The 22,361-nt window shown below is 50.5% G+C and overlaps 1 protein-coding gene across 2 annotated transcripts in view; it reads left to right on the top strand.

Moving 5' to 3' along the window:
* FGF12 (fibroblast growth factor 12) overlaps positions 1 to 22,361 on the top strand; it is a 172,927-nt gene that overhangs the window by 78,541 nt on the left and 72,025 nt on the right. Inside the window, exon 1 of one of the 2 annotated variants that reach the window (XM_058188944.1) lies at positions 18,548 to 18,746. The exons of the other annotated variant lie outside the window; for it this stretch is intronic. Within the exon in view, the coding sequence (XP_058044927.1) occupies positions 18,548 to 18,746 (199 nt within the window). Of the gene's footprint in view, positions 1 to 18,547; positions 18,747 to 22,361 lie in introns of those variants that run through there. 2 annotated transcript variants of the gene reach the window in all.

The following is a 22,361-nucleotide window of genomic DNA, read 5'->3' as shown; positions in this document are numbered from 1 at the left end:
AGGTAATGTCCATTGAGTTTGTATTTAGTGTTTAGATTCTTTTTCCCAGTGTGTAAGACTGAGCATTTGCTGGTTGAGATTTGGAGTTGCCAAGTTTTTGACCATTCCGACACAAAGTCAGGGTCTTTTTGAAGGGTAGCTGTATTGTTGGTAGTGTTAAATAGTTTGACATTGTCAGCGAAGAGAACACAATTACTTGTAATATGGTCAGAGAGATCATTAATGTATAATATGAAGAGTGTTGGTCCAAGACAGAGAGGGTCTTCTCAGGTGCCGTCCGCCAAACAATGTCGGCTGGCGGCCCCCAGGGGCAGGGCCTTCTCTGTTGGAGCTCCTACGCTCTGGAACGAACTTCCCCCTGGCCTACGCCAAGTGCCTGATCTTCGGACCTTTCGCCGTGAGCTAAAAACATACTTATTTATTCAAGCGGGACTGGCTTAATAGTTTTATTAAATTTTAATTGGGGTTTATCGTTTTAGGGTTTTTAAATTTTTAAATCTTTAAATTTTTAATGTCGGCCTTTTGTAATATGCTCTGTTTTAAATTTTTGTTTTTAATTGTATATATATTGAGTTTTTATCTTTTTGGCTGTACACCGCCCTGAGTCCTTCAGGAGAAGGGCGGTATAAAAATCTAAATAAATAAATAAATAAATAAATAAATAAATAAATAAATAAATAAATAAATAAATAAATAAATAAATAAATAAATAAATAAATAAGAACACTGCCTTGGGGAACGCCGCTATTGACAGGAACAGGATTTGATAGGGCACTGCCTATTTTGACCACTAATTGTTTGTTTGACAGGAACACTGTTATCCAATTGTGGAGGGGTCCAGAGATGCCGTAGGATTTTAGTTTTAGGAGGAGTTTGTCATGTACCACTGAGCCAAAAGCTTTACAGAAGTCTATGTAAATTGTATCTATTGTTTTGCCTTGATCAAGATTTGTAGCCCGTATGTTTTTGCAGTGAAGAAGTTTACATGATAAATTTTTTCTGAAACCAAATTGTTTATTAGAGAGTAGATTGTTTCTTTCTAGGTGGAGGGTAATGGATTAGTTGGTGATAGATTCCATAACTTTATAGGTGACGCAGCATAGAGAGATTGGTCTGTAAATGGTCAGCTAAGCTGGGGTCTCCTTTTTTGAAGACAGAGATGACCGTGGCTAGTGACCAAAGTTTGGGAAGGGAACTGGTCGTGAAGGCTTTTCCAAAGATTATGCTTAGGGGTTCTGCTATATTAGTGGAAAGCATTTTTAAGAAGTATGCACATAGTCCATCAGGTCCTATAGATAGGGATGGTTTCAGTTTGTGAAGAGCTTTTTCAACATTTTCTTCAGTGAAATCTATATGTGTTAGGTCGTTGTTGGTTAAATTTGCATTTAAGATCTGCAGCGTTAGGTGAAGGGGAAATAAGGGGCATGCGTATCTAGTTATTGATGATAGTTGGTTGGAGGTTCTGATCCACGAATGTTTGGAGGTTCTGTTCAAAGGGCATTTGGAGGTTGGTTGGATGAACTACGAATGTTTGGAGGTTCTGTTCAACAGGCAGTTGGAGGTTGGTTGGTTGAGCTACGAATGTGTTCTGTCTCTGTCCTCACTTTGGAGTAACGAGCTGGCCTACAGCCAGTGGTTACACGGCTCCTATCAGTCCTGGCCGAGAAAACGCAGCTGCCTGCCAAAAAGTTCAAAGAGATTAAGACTTCAGCTCACTTCGACACGGTTCAGCTAATTTGCTTCCTGTAGAAGTGAGAACAGTCCCAAAACTCCTTATATATCCTGTGGAGTGGGGCTCCTGCCCCACCCTTCCCTTTGATGATGCCGCCTCTCTAATCTTCTGAAGCGCGGGTCGGTCCAGGCTTGATTAGTATGGTTATCAGCTGCGTCTGTAGGCATAGCCTGAGGAAGGGAGGAATCAGGGGATGTCGGCCTCATTACGTCCTCTGACTGGCCTGGTTATGGCTCCTGGAGCCAGGCCAAAGGAATCGGTGCTTCTGAGGTAAGCCTTACCGGCCCTTCGCCCTCACTCTTGGAGTCACTTTCGGGCATGGGGCCAGGTTCGGGGGCTGGAGCCACAACAGAATGGTTGGAGGTTCTGTTCAATGGGCAGTTGGAGGTTGGTTGGTTGAGGTACGAATGGTTGGAGGTGCTGTTCAACGGGCAGTTGGAGGTTGGTTGGTTGAGCTACGGTTGGTTGAACAATGGATGGTTGAACAATGGATGGTTGGGGGTTCTGTACGACGGATGGATGGAGGTTAGTTGGTTGAGCGATGGTTGCTTGAGATTTTTGTATGACAGATGATTGGAAGTTCGGTGCGATGGATGGTTGGATGCTTTGATTGATGGGGGGTTGGATGTTGGCCAATTGACTGTAGGTTTTTCATTTTATACAGTCAGCACAGTAGTCAATGTAAAGGTTGGTTTCTCCTTCGTCTTGCCTTCGTTTGAGTTTTGTGCGAAGTTCACGGGAGCGAACTTTTCACAATTGGAGATCCTTGCTTTATGGGGTGTCTTTCTTCTTCTGTTTATAAGGGCTTCAGGTGTAGGTGGGTCAAGTGAGGGTCTTGTGATGGGTCAGGGTGAGTCATCAATGAGTCTTGTGATGGGTCTGAAATGGTCTAGGATCTCCTGCTTGAGCAGGGGGTTGGACTAGAAGACCTCCAAGGTCCTTTCCAGCTCTATTCTATCATAAAAAGGAGATTGCATCAGGTCAGGGTCCTTGGGAGGTGAACTGCTGGTGGGGAGGGCATCTTCCGTGGGTTGGTGCTGTCTCTGGTTGGCTGTGTGATTGATTTGGATTGGGAGGGGGGGAGTTGTGGAGAGGGTCTTCTCTGCAGGATTGGGGGGGCAGAGATCTGATGGTGCCAAAGCAGGACCAATCATTTTGTCCTAAAGGTGCTTTTCCAAAAGGCAATTGGACTTTCCTTTGTTTTTTCCTTGGAAACTGTTCAGGTGACCCTGAGGGCACAGAAAAACTTCCAAGTAGCTTCTCAGAGAGGGAGTGCTAACAACCAGAGGACTGCAAGGAATATTAATCCTTCCATCCTCCACCATTCAGTCCAAACCGAAGAAGCTCTTTGGATGAGAAGCGAAACTTCTCCAAAGAAAAACAAAGAAAGTCCAGTTGCCTTTTGGGAAAAAAAAAAGCACTTTTGGGACAGCCCTGACCTGAATGACTGAGACTCCCCATAGATTGATCATTTTCTGATTACTTTATGGGGACAGGCCCAGCGAACAGACCTGTTCTCACATGCAGAATAGCCCTACTTGAAGGAAAGAAGGCAGGCGTCCCTGGCCAGGAACCCAAGCCATGCCAAGGAGTCTCCTTCTCCAAACTGGCTTCTATCTTTTCATTTGCTGGGTTGGGGCTTGTTCCCTGTGGTGGAATCCAGGGTCCCGGGAGGGAGGGAGGGAGGGTCTCCTTCCAAGAGGACAAAGAGACAGCAGAGCTGGGAATGTCTGGGGGGCAGGAAGAGAGTGAGGGCGGACCCTCCACATCAGGCCTGGAGGCTCAAACAAAATAAAAATCTAAATAATAAATAAATAATAAATAATAAAACAGGATTTGGGTTTGGCTAGTCTAGAAAAAAAGAAGGACTGGGGGTGACATGATAGCAGTCTTCCAATATTTGAGGGGCTGCCACAAAGAAGAGGAGGGGGTCCACTTATTCGCCAAAGCACCTGAAGGCAGGACAAGAAACAATGGATGGAAACTGTAGGGCCTCTGTGGCTCAGACTGGTAAGACAGTCTGTTATTAACAGCAGCTGCTTGCAATTACTGTAAGTTCAAGTCCCACCAGGCCCAAGGTTGACTCAGCCTTCCATCCTTTATAAGGTAGGTAAAATGAGGACCCAGATTGTTGCGGGCAATAAGTTGACTTTGTATATAAATATACAAATGGATGAAGACTATTGCTTAACACAGTGTAAGCCGCCCTGAGTCTTCGGAGAAAGGCGGGATATAAATGCTAATAAAAAAAAAAACTAATCAAGAAGAGAAGCAACCTGGAACTAAGGAGAAATTTCCTGATAGTGAGGACAATAAATCAGTGGAACTGCTTGTCACCAGAAGTTGTAGGTGCTTCATCTCTGGAGGCTTTTAGGAGGAGACTGGACAGTCACTTGTCTGGAATGGTTTAGGATTTCCTGCTTAAGCAGAGAGCTGGACTAGAAGACCTCCAAGGTCCATTCCAGCTCTGTTCTGAATCAGTTCACAGAGGATATGTTTAGTTATGTAGATAATTGCTTTAGTCCGGCAAGAGTCTGTCAGTCGGTGAACCACAATACAGGTAGTCCTTAACTTACAACCGCAATTGAGCCCAAAATTGCCAATGCTAAGTGAGACAATTGTTAAATGAGTTTTGCCTCATTTTTATGACCTTTTTTGCGGCAGTTCTTAAGTGAATGAGTGTAGTTGATAAGTTGTTAAAACAGTTCTTAAGTGAATCTGGCTTCCCCATTGACTTTGCTTGTCAGAAGGTTGCAAAAGAGAAATCACGTAAGCGTGGGACACTGCCACCGTCATAAATATGAGTCAGTTATGAAGCGTCCAAATTTTTGATCACTTGACTCTGGGGCTGCTGCAGTGGTTGTACGTGTGGAAAATGGTCGTAAGTTTTTCAGTGCAACTTTGTTGTAACTTTGAACAGCTGCTGAATGAACTGTTGTAAGTCAAGGGCTACCTTAGAGAAACTCCCGAGGACGTTGCTAGTCCCTGGTTTTCTCCCCTCCCTCTTAGATCCCATGGAAGCAGCATCAGTGGCTGCCCCCTGGCTTGGTGCTTTTGTTCCCTTTCTCACAGAAATGAAGCCTCCTTTCTTATCCCCGGCTGGACTGAGGGACGTTATCCCGTTCTATGACCTTTGTGGCCACAGTTGTTAAGTGAATCACTGCTGTCATTAACTTAGGGAAATGGTCATTAAGTGAATCTGGCTTCCTCATGGACTTTGCTTGTCAGAAGGTCGTAAAAGGGATCATGTGACCCTGGGACACTGTGACCGTCACAAATACGAGTCAAACATCTGAATTTTTGATCATAGGGATGCTATAACGGTTGTAAGTATGGTCATAAGTCACTTTTTTTCAGTGACGTTTTAATGTTGAACAGTCACTAAATGAGTGGTTATAAGCTGAGGACTACCTGAATGACAGAAGGAGACTTACTGCAGGTGGAATAATGAATGACGGTATTGGGTATGTGAAAAATAAGGGCATTATATAGCAAATACTTCTCATTTTTTCCAGTTCATTTGTTCATCCGTCCCACAAAACTTTCTGGTCATTTAGGAAGACGGGAAAAGTAGGAAGGAGAAGAAAGGGAGGTTCTGACAATCCATCAGGGTCTTGTCTGGGTCTTCACACCTGTCTCCAGGTGGAGGAGCAGAGAGAAAGTCCGGCGTGTGTCCAGCAGGAAATCCTGGATCAGAAATCTCTCTCCTTGAGTGGCAGGTGCTCCAATTGGCCACAGGGGGGCAGCATTGCACCTCAGATGACGGAGCCTGACCTGGCAGCCTAGGAAAAAATCCTGGTCTTGGTCTACTCAGAGCAGGGAGAAGCTGGCACTGGCGGGGCTTTGGGCCTCCTCCCGAGGGGGAAGCTGCTCTCCAGCTCAGCAGTGCTCATGTGGGGCAGACCTGGGGGTTCCTGAGGCAGGGAGGATGGGGCGGCAGGGGGAGGGGAACCCTATCACAGGCTTGGGGGCCTGTCCGGCAACGACTCCCTCCTATCTCTCCGTCTCTCTTTCTCTGTGGCTGCCAATCTCTTGAGGTTGCCCCACAGATTGTGCAAGCCCCAGTTGCAGCCCCAGACTTTTGGGGAGGGAGGCTGTTCCAAAAGAGGAAGTTTTTCTGCTCATTCTCTGTTTATTACAGCAGATTCCTGCCCTTCTAAAGCAAAACAGGAGAGCTGGCAAATGCTGTTGGCGTTTAGGTTCCCAACGGTTTTCATACTGAGATTTTTAGGCCTCTCCGGGTCCTGGGGGTCTGAAGATTGGGGTGCCCATGCTGGCCTCCTCCCGAGGGGAAGCTGCTCTCCAGCTCAGCAGTGCTCATGTGGGGCAGACCTGGGGGTTCCTGAGGCAGGGAGGATGGGGCGGCAGGGGGAGGGGAACCCTATCACAGGCTTGGGGGCCTGTCCGGCAACGACTCCCTCCTATCTCTCCGTCTCTCTTTCTCTGTGGCTGCCAATCTCTTGAGGTTGCCCCACAGATTGTGCAAGCCCCAGTTGCAGCCCCAGACTTTTGGGGAGGGAGGCTGTTCCAAAAGAGGAAGTTTTTCTGCTCATTCTCTGTTTATTACAGCAGATTCCTGCCCTTCTAAAGCAAAACAGGAGAGCTGGCAAATGCTGTTGGCGTTTAGGTTCCCAACGGTTTTCATACTGAGATTTTTAGGCCTCTCCGGGTCCTGGGGGTCTGAAGATTGGGGTGCCCATGCTGGCCTCCTCCCGAGGGGAAGCTGCTCTCCAGCTCAGCAGTGCTCATGTGGGGCAGACCTGGGGGTTCCTGAGGCAGGGAGGATGGGGCGGCAGGGGGAGGGGAACCCTATCACAGGCTTGGGGGCCTGTCCGGCAACGACTCCCTCCTATCTCTCCGTCTCTCTTTCTCTGTGGCTGCCAATCTCTTGAGGTTGCCCCACAGATTGTGCAAGCCCCAGTTGCAGCCCCAGACTTTTGGGGAGGGAGGCTGTTCCAAAAGAGGAAGTTTTTCTGCTCATTCTCTGTTTATTACAGCAGATTCCTGCCCTTCTAAAGCAAAACAGGAGAGCTGGCAAATGCTGTTGGCGTTTAGGTTCCCAACGGTTTTCATACTGAGATTTTTAGGCCTCTCCGGGTCCTGGGGGGGTCTGGAAGATTGGGGTGCCCCATGCTGGCCTCCCTCCCGTTAGTGAAAGGGTCTATGGCAGAGGTCTCCAACCTTGGCAACTTTAAGACTCGTGGACTTCAACTCCCGGAATCCCCCAGCCAGCTTTGATTCATTTTGCAACCAGAGGGACTCCCTGTCTCATCACGGCTGGCCAAATAAGCCAAAACAGGCTGAATGTCCCGTCCGTATGTGTGCCAAAGATCAGACGGGCTTCTGCTTTGTGCCAGGTGATGCCCTTAACCGAGCACCAAATAGGAAGGGACAGGGGAAGAGGAACGGTCACGCAGGGCTCATGCCTGGGATGCTGAGGGAAGGAAGGGGCTGTTTTTTCAAAACTTTGTTTGGGGTTTAAAGAAAATACTTCCTTGAGTTGAAGTTGTGGGGTTTAAGAAGAGATTGGACAGCCATTTGTTTGGAACGGCATAGGGCAGGGGTGTCAAAGTGGATTTCTTGGAGGGAGGGCCGGATCAGCATTGTAAGTGGGGAGCAGGGGGGAGGGAGATGGGATGGATGCCTCCTGCAGCACCCTGCCGGCCAGAACAGGCCAGGGGGGTCCTCGGGAGGCCTCTGAGTGGCCTGCTTTGGGCCGGCAGGGAGCTGGAGGCTGGCTGGGGAGGCTAAAAACAGGCTGGGGGGTGGGTAGGGGGGTGGGAGGTTGCACACGCAGCCCGTTTTGGCCAGCAGAGGCACTGCAGGCCACTCCTTCGCTATTTCCAGGGCAGCCCCATGGGCCGGATTTAAGCACCCCGTGGACCGGATGCTGCCTGCGGGCCTTGAGTTTGGTACCCCTGGCATAGGGTTGGACTAGATGACCTCCAAGGTCCCTTCCAACTCTATTATTCTGCTAAACAGAGCTCGTGGACCAGAGGTCCAAGGCTCCATGCATCAACAGAGGGATACTTTCAAGATCGCAGAAAGTGTTAATGTGTTCAAGATCGCATGAAGTGCTTCATTCTGCACTGCACCATACAAATAGTCCTTGACTTACTACAGTTCATTTAGTGATTGTTGAAAATTACAATGGCACTGAGAAAGGTGACCTATGACCAGTTTTCACACTTATGACCATTGCAGCATGCCCACGGTCACATGATTTATATTTATTTATTTATTTATTTATTTATTAATCACATTTATATATACTGCCCTATCTCCCGAAGGACTCAGGGCGGTTCACAGGCAAATAAAAAACATATAAATACAGATTAAAATAACAATTAAAAAACTTATTCTACAAGGCCGAATTATTAAAAACAGTATAAATAATAAAACCCATTTAAAACCAGTAAAATTAAAACCTAATCCAGTCCCGCGCAGATGAATAAGTGTGTTTTAAGCTCGCGACGGAAGGTTCAAAGGTCCGGAAGTTGGCGAAGTCCTGGGGGGAGTTCGTTCCAGAGGGTGGGAGCCCCCACAGAGAAGGCCCTTCCCCTGGGCGTCGCCAGACGACACTGCCTAGCTGACGGCACCCCGAGGAGTCCCTCTCTGTGAGAGCGCACGGGTCGGTGAGAGGTATTCGGTAGCAGTAGGCGGTCCCGTAAATAGCCCGGCCCTATGCCATGGAGCGCTTTAAAGGTCATAACCAACACCTTAAAGTGCACTCGGAAGGCCACAGGCAGCCAGTGCAGTCTGCGCAGGAGAGGTGTCACATGGGTGCCACGAGGGGCTCCCTCTATCACCCGCGCAGCCGCATTCTGGACTAACTGAAGCCTCCGGATGCCCTTCAAGGGGAGCCCCATGTAGAGAGCATTCAGATGCTTGACAACTGACTCATATTTATGACGGTCACAGTGTCCCGGGATCACATGATCCTCAAAGCAAAGTCAGCGAGGAAGCCAGATTCACTTAACAACCGTGTGACTAAATTAACAACTGCAGTGATTCACTTAACAACTGTGGCAAGGAAGATCATAAGATGGGACAAACCTCCCTTAAGAGATTTCTCACTTAGCCACAGAAAGTCTAATTTCGTCGACGTTTGGACTGCAAAATGCTTGTCGTAAGTCAAGGACTGGTTGTCCTTGAAACGCTGTGTCTGGTTCTGGTTCCCCCAACACCACGAAGAGGTGGAGACCCTGGAAGAGTCTGCAGGGAAGAAGAAGAAAAGACGTCAGGAGGTCTGGAGGCTGAACGGCCCAATGAGCAGTTAAGGGAATGGTGTCTGTCTAGTCTGGCCAAGAGAAGGACTGGGGGGGGGGGAGACATGACAGCAGCCTTCCAGCAAACACCCCCTCCCCCGCCCCCCCCCCACGCCCCCCACCCCCCCCCCCCCCCCCGTGCCATGGCATTTCACAAGAGCTTCCTCGGTGGCAGCTTTGGTGAAAACAACCAGCCACCAGGGAATTGACGTCCCCCCTGCGGCTCCCGGGAAGGATATGCTGGCCGACAACCCTGGTTGCAGGCTGCTGTTGCTGCGGCTGACTTCCAGTCATTCCCCAGCCCCGGCTTTGATTTAGGGGTTGAGGAGTCCTTGAAAAGGGAGGCAGGGAACGTCTGTTGTCAGGCAGAAACTGCTTCCGCCTCCTGCTCCCCCAGCCCCTCCCCCCACTCCAGCCTAAAATCTGCCAGTGGTCAGCAGAGAAGGACTAAGGGGGGCATAATAACCATCCCCCGATACCTGAAGGGCTGACACAAGAAAGAGGGGGAGGGGCGGTGTACCTCTTGTACCCAAAACTCCTGCGACAGGAAAAGAAGGCATGGATGGAAACTCATCAAGGAGAGAAGCAACCCAGAATGAAGGAGAAATTTCCTGATAATTAGGACAATTAATCAGTGGAACAGCTTGCCACCAGAAGCCATGGGTGGTCCATCACTGGAGGTTTTCAAGAAGAGACTCAACAGCCATTTATCTGAAACGGTGTAGGGTTTCCTGCTTGAGCAGGGGGTTGGACTAGAAGACCTCTGAGGTCCCTCCCAACTCTGTTATTCTATTCTGTTCTGTTCTGAGAGTCCAAAGCCTCCTGAAGGCGAGACAAGAAGCAATGGATGGAACCTAGTCAAGGACAGAAACAACCTAGAACTAAGAAGAAATTTCCTGATCGTGAGAACAATCAACCAGTGGAACAGAAGTTGCCTTCAGAAGTTGTGCTTGCTCCATCATTGGAGGTTTTCAAGGAGAGATTGGACAACTCTGTCTGAAATGGTAAGAGCATTTCCCGCTTGAGCAAGGGGCTGGAGACCTCTGAGGTCACTTCCAGCCCTATAATTCTACAATTCTATGAGATCCAACCTAAAAATACGTGGAAACTTCCTGAAAATTAGAACAGGCAATCAGTGGAAGTTGATTACTGCTCCATCACTGGAGGCTTTAAAGAAGAGATTGGACAACCATTTGATATAAGGTGTCCTGCTCAAGCAGAAGATTGGACTAGAAGACCTCTGAGGTCCCTTCCAGCCCTCGGATTCTATGATTCTCCACTTGGGCTGAGCCAGACCCTGCCAGCACCGGTTCCCCTGAGTCTAGATTGCTTTCAGAGACCCAGGTATCTCTGCTCCAGGCCCTTCCAGGAATTTCCATCCCTTGGAGAATTCCTGCTTTTCTTCAAGCTAAGTTTTCTGTTTGCAAACCACTCATCACTGGGCTAGTGAACCTCCCCAGGGCCCTGACACAGCAAAGGGAGGGTTTTTTATTTTAATATTTTATTTATTACATTTCTACACCGCCTATCTCACCTGAGTGACCCTGGGAAGTTTACAAGAGGCTAATAAAGCCATACGAACACACGAATAAAAGCGCAGGCTAAAAACAGAGTTCAGGACCGCTAAAACTAATGAGCATTAAAAAAAATGTTTAAAACATTCAGAAGGTTGCAAGGTTCACAAGGCAGTGGAGTGCCTTCAAGCTGCATCTCCAGGGCTGCGTCTTACCCCCAAGACCCCCCTGGGTTGGTTGGCTACGATAAAGGATAGAAGACCCCACATTCTCTTGTCAGAAGGCTGGTGAGGTTCCTAATCTGATAATGAAGTGTCCCCAATATAGAATTACAGAATAGCAGTCTTGGAAGAATAGAGTAGAGTAGAGTAGAGAAGGGTAGAGTAGAGTAGAGTAGAGTAGAGTAGAATAGAATAGAATAGAATAGCTGAATTTGAAGGGACCTTGGAGGTCTTCTAGTCCAACCCGCTGCTCAGGCAGGAAGCCCTATACCATTTCTGACAAATGATTGTCCAGTCTCTTCTTAAAAACCTCCAGTGTTGGAGCTCCCACAACCTCTGGAGACAAATTGTTCCACTAATGTCAGAAAATTTCTCCTTAATTCCAGGTTGCTTCTCTCCTTGATGAGTTTCCATCCGTTGCTTCTTGTCCTGCCTTCTGGTGCTTTGGAGAATAGGTGGACCCCCTCTTCTTTGGGGCAGCCCCTCAAATACTGGAAGACTGCTATCCTGTGTCACCCCAGTCCTTCGTTTCCCTAGACTAGGCGTAGCCAATTCCTGCAGCCTTTCTTCGTATGTTTTATCCTCCCGTCTCCTCATTGTCTTTGTTGCTCTTCTGCATTATTTCTGGAGTCTCAGAATCTATTTTGTGAACTAAATAAAGAGAACTAAAAATCCCAAACAATTTTGCTGTTATGGAAATGGCCTGAAATCAAGTCAAGTCAAGGAGATCCGAGACAGGCAATGCGAAGGTCTCCTCTGAGAAAACACAACCAGGCCGAGAGAGAATCGCTGTGCTTGTCAACAGCCCTGATGAGGCCAAAGGTTTTTGGAAGACTCCATAAACCATCCGTGGCGCCTTGTGGCTGAACAAAAAGGCCACGCTGAGGCTGCAGCAACCAAAGTGGTTTGCAACCAGGAGTTCCTGCTGCATAGATCAGCCCCCTCCTTCCAACTGTCTGAATCTAGAGCCCACCCCACCCCATACGAAGGATTCACAGAAATTGGGACAAGCTCAGGGGACCCTCCAGAGACTGAATTCTGGGCTGGGTGGGTGGGTGGAGAAGCTTAGCCGGGGGAGTCGAGGGGATTGGGATCTGCTACCCAAGATCAGGAAGGCTGCCATGGGAAGATCCAGAGGCCTCCTCCTCCTCTCCTCTTCCCTTCCAGATGAATTTTAATCATCCGCTCCATGCGAGGAGGCTGCCTGGGAGACATGAAATATTAATACAGCTTAAAGCTTCCTCCTTGCTTTTCCTGAACAAGCAGGGCTGGGGCTGCAGATGGCAGCTCTAAGCAGGGCTGCTGCTCTGGCTTGAGCCGTGGGGGTGTTCTCTGCAGGGCTTTTCCAGGAGCTGAGAGGGGGCGGGGGAGGGAGGGGGTGGACAAGAGCTGGGGAGGGGAGGGGATCATACGGAGCAACAGCCAGCAAGGACGCGGCTTTCGACTCCCGCTCGGTTGCACCCAGCCTGAATTTGGGAGGCAGAGCTGGCCGCAGCAACAGAGCCGTTCTTCGGGGTCCTTGTTGGAAGGGCTCTGGTGGAGATGCTGCCCCCCCCCAGGGTCTTTCTCTGGAGACCCTTAGCAAACGGTGCTATTGCAGGGCAGAAAGGCAGGAGTCCAAAAATGGAAATTGTGCTTTCCACAGTGAGGTGCCAACCACCGGTGGAGTTTTTAAAGTTGGTACCATCAGGATCTTTGTAGCTCAGGGTTGAACTGGGGGGATCTTTTGGTGCTGTTTGGTTTTCTTGCAGACGTTTCATGACCCAGCTAGGTTACATCCTCAGTGGCTGAAGGGATGGGGTTTGTGGAGAGGAGGAGAAGGAGAAGGGGGGGGCTGTGGGGTCCTTGGTGCTTCTCTGAGCTTGGTGGTTTTCTTGCAGACGTTTCATGACCCAGCTAGGTTACATCCTCAGTGCTGGAAGGGATGGGGTTTGTGGAGAGGAGGAGAAGGAGAAGGAGAAGGGGGGGGCTGTGGGGTCCTTGGTGCTTCTCTGAGCTTGGTGGTTTTCTTGCAGACGTTTCATGACCCAGCTAGGTTACATCATCAGTGGCTGAAGGGATGGGGTTTGTGGAGAGGAAGAGGAGGTGGAGGACTGTGGGGGCTCTGGTGATCTCTGAGCTTGTTTTCCTCGCAGACATCTTGTTACCCAACTAGCACTAGAAGGAAGGGGGGTTGCTTTCTATTTATATACCGCATAACCCAACTCCCTTCTAGCACTGATAATGGTACCTAGCTGGGTTATGAAACATTTGCAAGAAAACCACCAAGCTCAGAAAGCAACGACTGTAGCATTCTCTGTCTTCTAACCTGAAAAAGGAACTCTCTGCCGTGTTAAACTTATGAATGCATCTTGAAAGGCTGTTGGTTCTTAGCCTATTGGAATATTCAAGCATTCTGTTAGTAGCCATCCCAACAACCCTGTAAGGTAGAATTGAATCCTCAAGACTGGCTGATCTGGGGTGGGAATGAATGGGGCAGAGGTGGTGGGGAAGGAGAATGAAGCCAGATCCTAGGGAGATCCCTGAATCAGGGATCGTACGTATGCCGTAGAGCAGCCCACCCCCCCCAGCCTTGGCCCCTTTAAGACTTGTGGACTTCCACTCCCAGAATTCTTCAGCCAGCTATCTGACGGCTGGAGACCCCTCCTTTAAAGGACCCTTCTGAAAGGGTGGCTCAGGGGCTAGGATGTTGAGCTTGTCGATCGAAAGGTCGGCAGCTCGGCGGTTCAAATCCCTAGTGCTGCCGTGTAACAGGGTGAGCTCCCGTTACTTGTCCCAGCTTCTGCCAACCTAGCAGTTTCAAAAGCACATAAAAATGCAAGTAGAAAAAATAGGGACCCCCTTTGGTGGGAAGGTAACAGTGTTCCGTGCGCCTTTGGCGTTGAGTCATGCTGGCCACATGACCACGGAGACATCTTCGGACAGCGCTGGCTCTTCGGCTTTGAAACGGAGATGAGCACCACCCCCTAGAGTGAGCAACGACTAGCGAGGGGAACTTTTTACCTTTTAACTCTGAAATTAGATGCAATTTGAAAGTTAGTGCAATTTTCATACCTGAACAGCAGGTGTCAGAGACACAACAGTTGTGTTGGCTGCAAAGCAGCCGGAATAGTTCCAGAAAATAAATGCAAACATTCCTTCTTCTACAGCAACTTGACAAAAAATCAGTGGCAGAGACACTAATCTCTCCATTTATCTGTGGGTGGGTGGACGGGTGTGAATTTTATTAAAGTCATACTTGGGAGAATAAAAACAGGACAAACCTTGAGAGAGAAACATCAGTCAAATAAGGAGTGGAAGTCAGGAGAAAGAAGGAAAAAGGACTTCTAAAGAAAAAGCAGTTACAAATACATTTATATTTTATTGTGTCTTACGGCCATAATTGGGCCCAGAATTTCATCAACAGTGGTTAACCGAATTTTGTCCTACTTTAAAACCTTTCTTACCACAGTTGTTAAGTGAATCATTGCATTTGCTAAGTTAGTAACACGGTTGTTAAGTGAATCCGGGTTCCCTGTTGACTTCAGGAAGTCGCAAAAGGAGTCATTGCCACCGACGTAAGTGTGAGTCAGTGGCCCACTGTTGAATTTTGATCACGTAACCATGGAGATCCTGCAACGGTCATAAGGGTGAAAAAATGGTCGTAAGTCATTTTTTTCAGTGCCGTTCTAACTTTGGGCAGTCACTTAAAGAACAGTTGTCCTGCCTTCTGCTGCTTTGCAAAATAGGTTACCCCCCTCTTCTCTGTGGCAGTATTCCCTCAAAAACTGCAAGACTGCTATCTTGTCACCCCAATTCTTCTTTTCTCTAGACTGGCCAGACCCAATTCCTGCAACAAATGTTCTTCATACATTTTACAGGTCTTTAATCATCCTAGTTGCTCTTTTCTGCACTTTTTCCAAAGTCTCAACATCTTTTTTGTAATGGTCACCACATTATGATGAATGGTTAAGGGAATTAGATATGTCTGGTCTAAAGAAGAGAAGGACCAGGGGTGACACGATACCAGTGTTGCAATATCTGAGGGGCTGCCACAAAGAGGAGGGAGTCCACCTATTCTCCAAAGCACCAGAAGGCAGGAGAAGAAACAACAACAACGGGTGGAAACCAGTCAAGGAGAGACCCAACCTAGAACTAAGGAGGAATTTCCCGACAGCAAGGACAATAAATCAGTGGAAGAGTTTGCCACCAAAAGTTGTGGGTGCTCCATCATGGAGGCTTTTAGGAAGAGAGCGGACAGCCGTTTGTCTGAAATGGAATCGGATCTCCTGCTTGGGCCAGGGGTTGGGCTAGAAGACCTCCATAGCAAAGCCAGCTGTGTTAGGAGCAGCGTACACAGTCTTGTCAATATTGTAATGTCCAGGACTTAGCTGTGATCTGAAGGGATCCTTGGGGGGGTGTAGGCAGATAGCCCTGATCCCCAGTTGGCCTCTGAAGGCAGGCTGTTGGATGATCCTCTGGCAGGACTGCCAATCAGATGTATTGTAGCAAGAAACTCAGCTGTTGTTTGAGCTGCTGAAGGAAAATCTTTCTCCGCAATGGGGACTCCAAACTTGACTTTAAGACTTGTGGACTTTCAACTCCCAGATTCCCCAGCCATCAAAGCTGGCTGGGGAATTCTGGGAGTTGAAGTCCACAAGTCTTAAAGTTGGCAAGTTTGGGGAGGGCTGATCTTTGTGAATGGGAACCTAGAAAAGTCATTTCCTACTAACTGAGTATCTCTTTCTAGTTGGTTAATATTAGCATTTGGGGAACTCCCCTGGAAGGCTTTTGGGAATTTGGGGAATTTGGGGTACGGGTTTTATTTTCTTTATAAATACAAAAGCAGGACCAATGTGGGGCGGCAGGAACATAGATTTCTCTTTGGATGGGGGCCCAAAGTCTTTCCCTCCGTGGCTCTTTGCTTGCGTTGTGATCCAATTCTTCCACTGGTGAGTAAAACACACAGTTTCACCCAAATGCCTTTTTTTCCTTGTGCCACGCAGCAACGTTCGGTCTGAAATGGGGTTGATTAAGGCCAATTAATTCTAAGGGGCCAAGTCCGTTTTTGCTTTGGGTCACGAATGGGGCGAGGGGGTCACCGGCCTTGGCAGCCACAACTTGTGGGGTGTTTGTGTGTATGTGTACATGCAGGCAAGTGCCCTAGTGTGTGGACTATGGTTGTGTTTTCTTTCTTCCACAACTGGAAGAAAATGGAATTTCGGAACTTGATCTTTCCTTTTGTGCTGCTTATTTATTTACAGCTAATCCTTGACTTACAACAGTTCGTTCAGTGACCATTTGAAGTTGTAAACAGCAGTGAAAAATCTGATTTATGACTGTTTTTTGCACTTACGACTGTTGCAGCATTCCCAGGGTCACATAATAAAAAATCCTTGGCAACTGACTCATATTTACGATGGCCACAATGCCCCAGGGGTGGGTCAGCCATGTGGCCCCCCTTTTGTGACCGTCTGAGGGGAAGCCAGATTCACTCAACGACCAGGTTAATCACTGATCAGCTACAGTGATTCACTTAACAACAGTGGCAAGAAAGGTAGCAGAACGTGACAAAACTCGCTTAAAAATGTCTCACTTAATAAGAGAAATTTGGGGCTCCATTGTGGTTGTATGTTGAGGTCTAGCTGTATTTATTTATAAAATTTATAGCCCACCCATCTTAAGGTCACTTTTTTTGTGCCATTTAAGTGCCATTGTCCAGTATTATTGCGCTGACGGACAGACTGATGGAGGGCTTCACTCATCCTCAAGTCTGTCATTTCTTTTCAGCACTGACTTAATTTCTATTCCCTTTTCCTCCAATTTAGATCAGCTTTCAGGTTTTTGTGCTAGAAACAGCACAGAGGAACCTGCACCTCCTCTGGAAAGGCCCCTAGTCTCTCATCCTCCAATTTGCTTAGCTTCACCCCCAGCCTCAAAACCCAAGTGGTTGAAGCAAAATGGCAAGGAATGGGAAAAGACTTTTCTCATCTTAGGACAGCGGCCTCCAGCACCAACAGGAATATCAATACCAGTGGTTCTCGACTTACAACCATTCTTTTAGTGACCATTCAAAGTTACAACGGCACGGAAAAAAGTGACTTGGGACCGTTTCTCACCCTTACGGCCTCTGCAACATCCCCAGGGTCACGTGATCAAAATACAGATGCTCGGCAACTGGCATGTACTTATGACGGTTCCAGCATCCTGGGGTCACGCGATCCCCATTTCTGACCTTCTGATGAGCAAACTCAATGGGACAGCCAGATTTGCTTAACAACGGCAATCATTAGCTTAACAGCCGCTGCAAGAAAGATCATAAAACACAGCAAAATTCACTTAACAACTGCCTAGGTTAGCGATGAAAATTTGTGGGCTCCATTGTGGTTGTAAGTCAAGGAGCAACTCTGCTGATTTTTTTTTTTCAGAGTAGTAAAATCAAAGAATTGAGAAGGGTCTCAGATGGGTTGAGGGGGGAACCGTGTTGGAGAGCAGGTGGAAAGCCAGGCTCCGCAGAGCAATAACCAATCAGAAATCCGATGGAAATACAGGGCATAAAGAACATGAAATTAGTGGGTTAGTCCGAGTTTCAGCGGTCTTGGGAATCTGGCTGAAGGAGCTGATCCAGTCGGGAATGATCCTGAGCCCGCCAAAGAGATCTCGCAGCCGCCGGTCAGAGATGGAAGCGAGGCAGAGAAAGAAGCGCTTGGACCCCGCCAGTCTCCCCGCTGGAGCTTAGCCAAGGGGAAAGGGGCGGGGGTCCTGGCGGGATGGGAGGGTGCGTGTGCCGAAACCGGCGCCTTCCCTTCGTCCGCTGCAGCGCCACGGGTCGCCGGACCCTCCGCCGGCTGGGAGCTCTGCCTCGCCTTCCCTCCGCTTTGGCCGGGGCGGCTGCTCGGGGGGCGTGGGGAGGTCCCGGCGAGGCGGGGCAGGGCAGGGCAGGGGGGTTTCTGGAGGTGCCAGCTGGGGAGGGGGAGGACGGGGGGGAGGGGCTGTAGGAGTCTCGGCCTGGGGAGGGGCAGGAGGGTCGGGCGGGGGTCCAGGAGGGCCGGGGCTGGCTGGGGAGGTCAGGAGCTCCCGCTGAGGGGTCGGGAAGGCAGAGACGCCTCCGCGGAGGAAGCTGCTCCCGCCGGCCGAGCCTCTCATCCCCACCGCGGTCACGTAGGCTTGCGTAGAAGGGGCGCCGGGCGGGGAGGGAAGGGGGCCGGGCGGGCTGGGGGCCCGGAGCCGCCGCCGTTCCCTTCCGCAGCGCAGCATCTCCGGGGCGGCGGCGGCGGCGCGCGCGGGTCGGGCGCGGGACGATGCGGGGCGGGGGCGCGGGGCCGGGGCGGCGGGGGGCGGGCGCGCGGCAGAGCCCGCCTTCCCCCGCCGCCAGCAGCAGCGCGAAGACGGGCGGCGCCGCTTGGGCTCCGGAGCTGTTGCCGGGGGGCCTGGCGATGCGGGGCTCTGGTCCTCCTCCTCCTCCTCCTCCCGCTTTGCCCAGCCGCTGCTGCCCCGCGAGGCCGGGCGGGCAGTGCGGGAGAGCCGCCGCCCCGTCGGGCCGCTGAGGCGTGGCCGGCTGCGGGCGGCGGGGAGGCCGGGCAGCTCGGGACCCCCGCCGGCTCCTCCTCCTCCTCCTGCTGCTGCTGCTGCTGCTGGTCCTCCTCCCGCTCCTTCCCGGAGCCGCCGAGCGGAGGCTGGGGGGCGGCGGCGGCGGCGGGGCCAGGGCGCCGGTCCGGCCGTCCCGGGGCGGATGGAGCTGGGCGGCTGGGGCCGATGGGGCTGGGGCGGCGGCGGCGGCGGCGGGCGGTGAGGATGGCCGGCGGCCTGTGAGCGCTGCCCGCCCCGTCGGCCATGGCCGCGGCCATCGCCAGCTCGCTGATCCGGCAGAAGCGGCAGGCGCGCGAGTCCAACAGCGAGCGCGTCTCCGCCTCCAAGCGCCGCTCCAGCCCCAGCAAGGACGGGCGCTCCCTCTGCGAGAGGCACGTGCTGGGCGTCTTCAGCAAGGTGCGCTTCTGCAGCGGCCGCAAGAGGCACGTCCGGAGGAGGCCAGGTGGGTCCCCGGCCCGGCCCGCAGGGGGGCGGGAGGTAGACTGCGCCTAAGCGGGAGGCTCCATCTCCTCTGCTCTCCGCGCCCGGCCGCGGACTTGTCTTCCCGGTGGGGCTTTGGGGGTATCGGGCGACCCCCGCTCGGGAGAGAAGTTTTCGGGTGCGGAGCGTTGCGCGACTCCTGATCCTGGGCGAGGCTGAATGCGCGGCGTCCGGGGAGCCCGGCGAGGGTCGTCCGAGGGTCTCCAGCCCGAAGGACTGGACTGGAGCCCGTCCCCTCGTCCGTCTGCCTCTTCCCGCAGCAGCTGCCGCTCACCGTCTGGAGAAGCCCCCGGGTCTCCCCCTGGATCGCCCCTTGGTGTTCAGTCCCCACAAAGAAAAGCCTTTTGGCCTGTTCTGTAGTTCGGCCTGTCGTGCCAGCCTGATCTGCTGGGTTACGGAGCCTTTGGGGTGTCCCAGGAATGGGGGCAGTTCCTTGACAAGGTTGGGCACGTTAGGTGTGCAAACTGCCCCTGGGTTGCTGAGTCAGGGTCCCAGCATAACCTCCTCAGAAGTTGCACAATGCTGGCTGGCTTCTTAACCAGGAGAAAATGCCCCTCTTCCTCCCCCCCCCGTGTTTTTCAAACCGGTGTCTTTTTTGCGGGGAGCCCTGCCTTTTTGCCTTCATTGGGGGCTTCTATGGGTTTGGGGGGGGGGGAGGCTGCTGCTTCCATCTTCCGATCTGGCTGGGTTTGTTCACTGCAGTTTGCACAGAAGTAAATGCTGCATCAAGTTGCCATTGAACTGGATAGTGGCCACCCAACTGTGGCAGGAGAAAGGGAGGGCAGCCCCAATCGAGGGGCCAATGCGGGGGGGGGGGCAGGCTCGGGTCAGCAGAGGTAGAGGCCTCAGGCTAACCTCGGCTAGTTTTAAATCTGATTTGGATTTTTGTGGTTCGGCGTGTTAGGTCAATCCTTTGAATTGGTGTGTGGAGTAATTAGATGGCTGTGAGGGGTTTGGGGGTGGGGGAACAAGGGGTGTCCTGGCAGCTATGACCTCCTGACCCAAAGGAGAGCCATTATTTGTCATTTGCACGTAATTCTGGTTCCAGCTGGATCTCAGTGTCTCTGCCTGTAAAAGGGGAATATATTTGAAGGGTCCTGGCTGCTCTCTGAGCTTGGTTGTTTCCTTGCAGACGGTTTCATTATCCAAACTAGGTAACATCATCAGTGCTACTCCACCCTGAGCTGCAAGTATTCTCCTTTATTAGAGATATCTTTCCTCTTGAGGCTACTCTGGAAGGGGACTTTGGGAGTTTTCTCGCGCCTGGTTCTTGGTTGGAGATCACAGTTCGATTATGGATCTCTTCCCAGTCCAAGCTGTGTTTCCAACTAGATCCGGTTCCTTTTAATTGAGGTCCCTCTACCCGTGCTGACCTTCTCCCTCCATCAAAAGACAGAGAGACCTGGCCTCTTGCTGTTGATCTCAGGTGTGTAGTGTATGTTTGTGTGTGTGTCTGCAGGAACTGATTCCTTAGCATATCTCGGAGGCTCTTTCTCACCAGCTGTTCAAGGTGGGCTCAGAGCAGAACAGCTGGAATTTCTTCTGCTGGGCATTTGCTTGGAAGGCACTTGAGTTAGCTCTACACAACCCAACAACCGCAGACTTCATTCCCACATTTCAGATGTGCTTTGCTTTTTTTCTGCTGAGGTTGGGAACCTCTCTGGGCTGGGTCACTGCCCAGGTCTCCTTCGGATCCCCTCGGGGTCCAAGACTCTTCGCAGGAGAAATGGCTCAGAGATGTCCCGCTCACAGGAAGGGAGGGAGGGGCTTCTGTGGGCACCCATAACCCCGTCCTTGCCCTTCGCCCAGCTGGGGCACCAACGTGCAAATGGCTGCATTCATGTGAGGCATGTTATACAGGTAGTCTTCCACTTATGACCACAATTGAGCCCAACGTTTATGTTGCTAAGTGAAACATAGTGAGTTTTGCTCCATTTCGTGAGTTTTCTTGCCACTCTTGCTAAGGGATCCCGTCACAATGGGTAAGTTAGTAACATGGTCATTAAGTGAATCTGGCTTCCCTGTTGATTTTGCTTGTCAGACAAAAGGGGATCACGTGACACCAGGGTATTGCAGCCGTCGTAAATATGAACCAGTTGCCAAGCATCTAAATTTTGATCACGTGGCCGTGGGGATACTGCAATGGCCGTAAACGTGAAAAACGATCCTAAGTCACTTCTTTCAGCACTGATGTAACTTTGAACGGTCACTAAATGAACTAAAGGACAGCCTGTATTTGATTAGGGTTCACCTTGGTTCAGGTTGCATGTGTATTGCACAAGTAGTTCCCGTTTGTTAGTGCGAAGGGTGTTGTATGAACCCACAAAATGGCTTAATTCAACCACCAAAAGTGTTGGCTGGCAGGAGCTGGAAGACGTGGCCCCCTTCTGTGGAACTTCAGGGATCAGAGTGGCCCCCCCAACAACCCTGTTCGGCTTTCATAAGACCCTGGAAACCTGGCTCCCTTGTGTGGCTGGGCCCCTGAGTGTGTCAAGAGCTCCGTTTCCTGGCTGCATTGCTGACTGGCCAAGAATCTCGGCTGCTTATTTATTTTGGATGCTCTTATTGTTTATTTTAAAATATTTAAGTGTAATATATTTTTTGAATTGCAAACTGCCCGAGTCATTGACTGAGATGGGCGGTTATAGAAATGGAACAAACAAAGAAAGCCAGGTCAAGGGTGTTGTGTGAATGTGAGCTCTCCGAAGTTGTCTTCGCATGGAATTGGTGGCTATGGCTTAGAAGGGGCCCCTCTTGGAGAGGACGGGTTCGGGCGATGATGAGGAAGACAGAGGGAGGCAGGTGGGCTGCCTTGGTGCTCTCTGAGCTTGGTGGTTTCCTTGCAGACGTTCATTACTAAACTAGAAAGGAGACGGGTGGAGAGGAGAAGAGGAAGAGGAAGAGGAGGAAAAGGATGATGGGGTCCTTATTGCTCTCGGAGCTTGGTTGTTTTCTTGCTGACGTTTCTTAACCCAACTAGCTAACATCATCAGTGTTAGAAGGGAGTAAGTTTTGTGGAAAGGAGGAGGAGGAGGAAGGGGATTGTACAGTCCTTGATGCTCTCTAGCTGGGTCATTTCCTTGCAGATGTTTCATTACCAAACTAGGCAACATTATCAGTGTTAGTAGGAAGCGGCGTGAGAGCAAATTCCTCTCCCTGCTAGTACTGATGATGTTACCTAGTTTGATAATGAAATGTCTGCAAGGAAACCACTAAGCTCAGAGAGCACCAAGGGCCCTTCAGAGTTGGCTCAGTTCTCCTTTTTATAACTGTGTTGTAGGAGCTGAGCTGTATTGCTACCAGGCAGCTCCAATATATTTTTTCAGGGTGTGATGTGAATCTAGACGGAAGGCGCAATGCTGTAGAAACGTGTGTTCCCACAGCGGTTGGCACACCCGTCCTCCTGCCCTGCCTTTCGCACCCGATCCACTCCCTGCTGGAGCAAACGGAAGAGGCCTTTCCTGGCCTTTCCTGGTGAGGCAGAAGCTCCTGAAAGATTCAGGAATAATTCAGGTGTCTTTTCGCTCTCCGCTCCCCCAGCCCCAATTTTTCAGCATGCTGTCTGAGGAAGCCTGGG

The sequence above is a fragment of the Ahaetulla prasina genome, chromosome 6 (assembly GCF_028640845.1).
Source record: "Ahaetulla prasina isolate Xishuangbanna chromosome 6, ASM2864084v1, whole genome shotgun sequence".
Lineage (NCBI taxonomy): Eukaryota > Metazoa > Chordata > Lepidosauria > Squamata > Colubridae > Ahaetulla > Ahaetulla prasina.
Note: the sequence above shows the minus strand (reverse complement) of the source record. Positions and strands in the feature narration are given on the sequence as shown.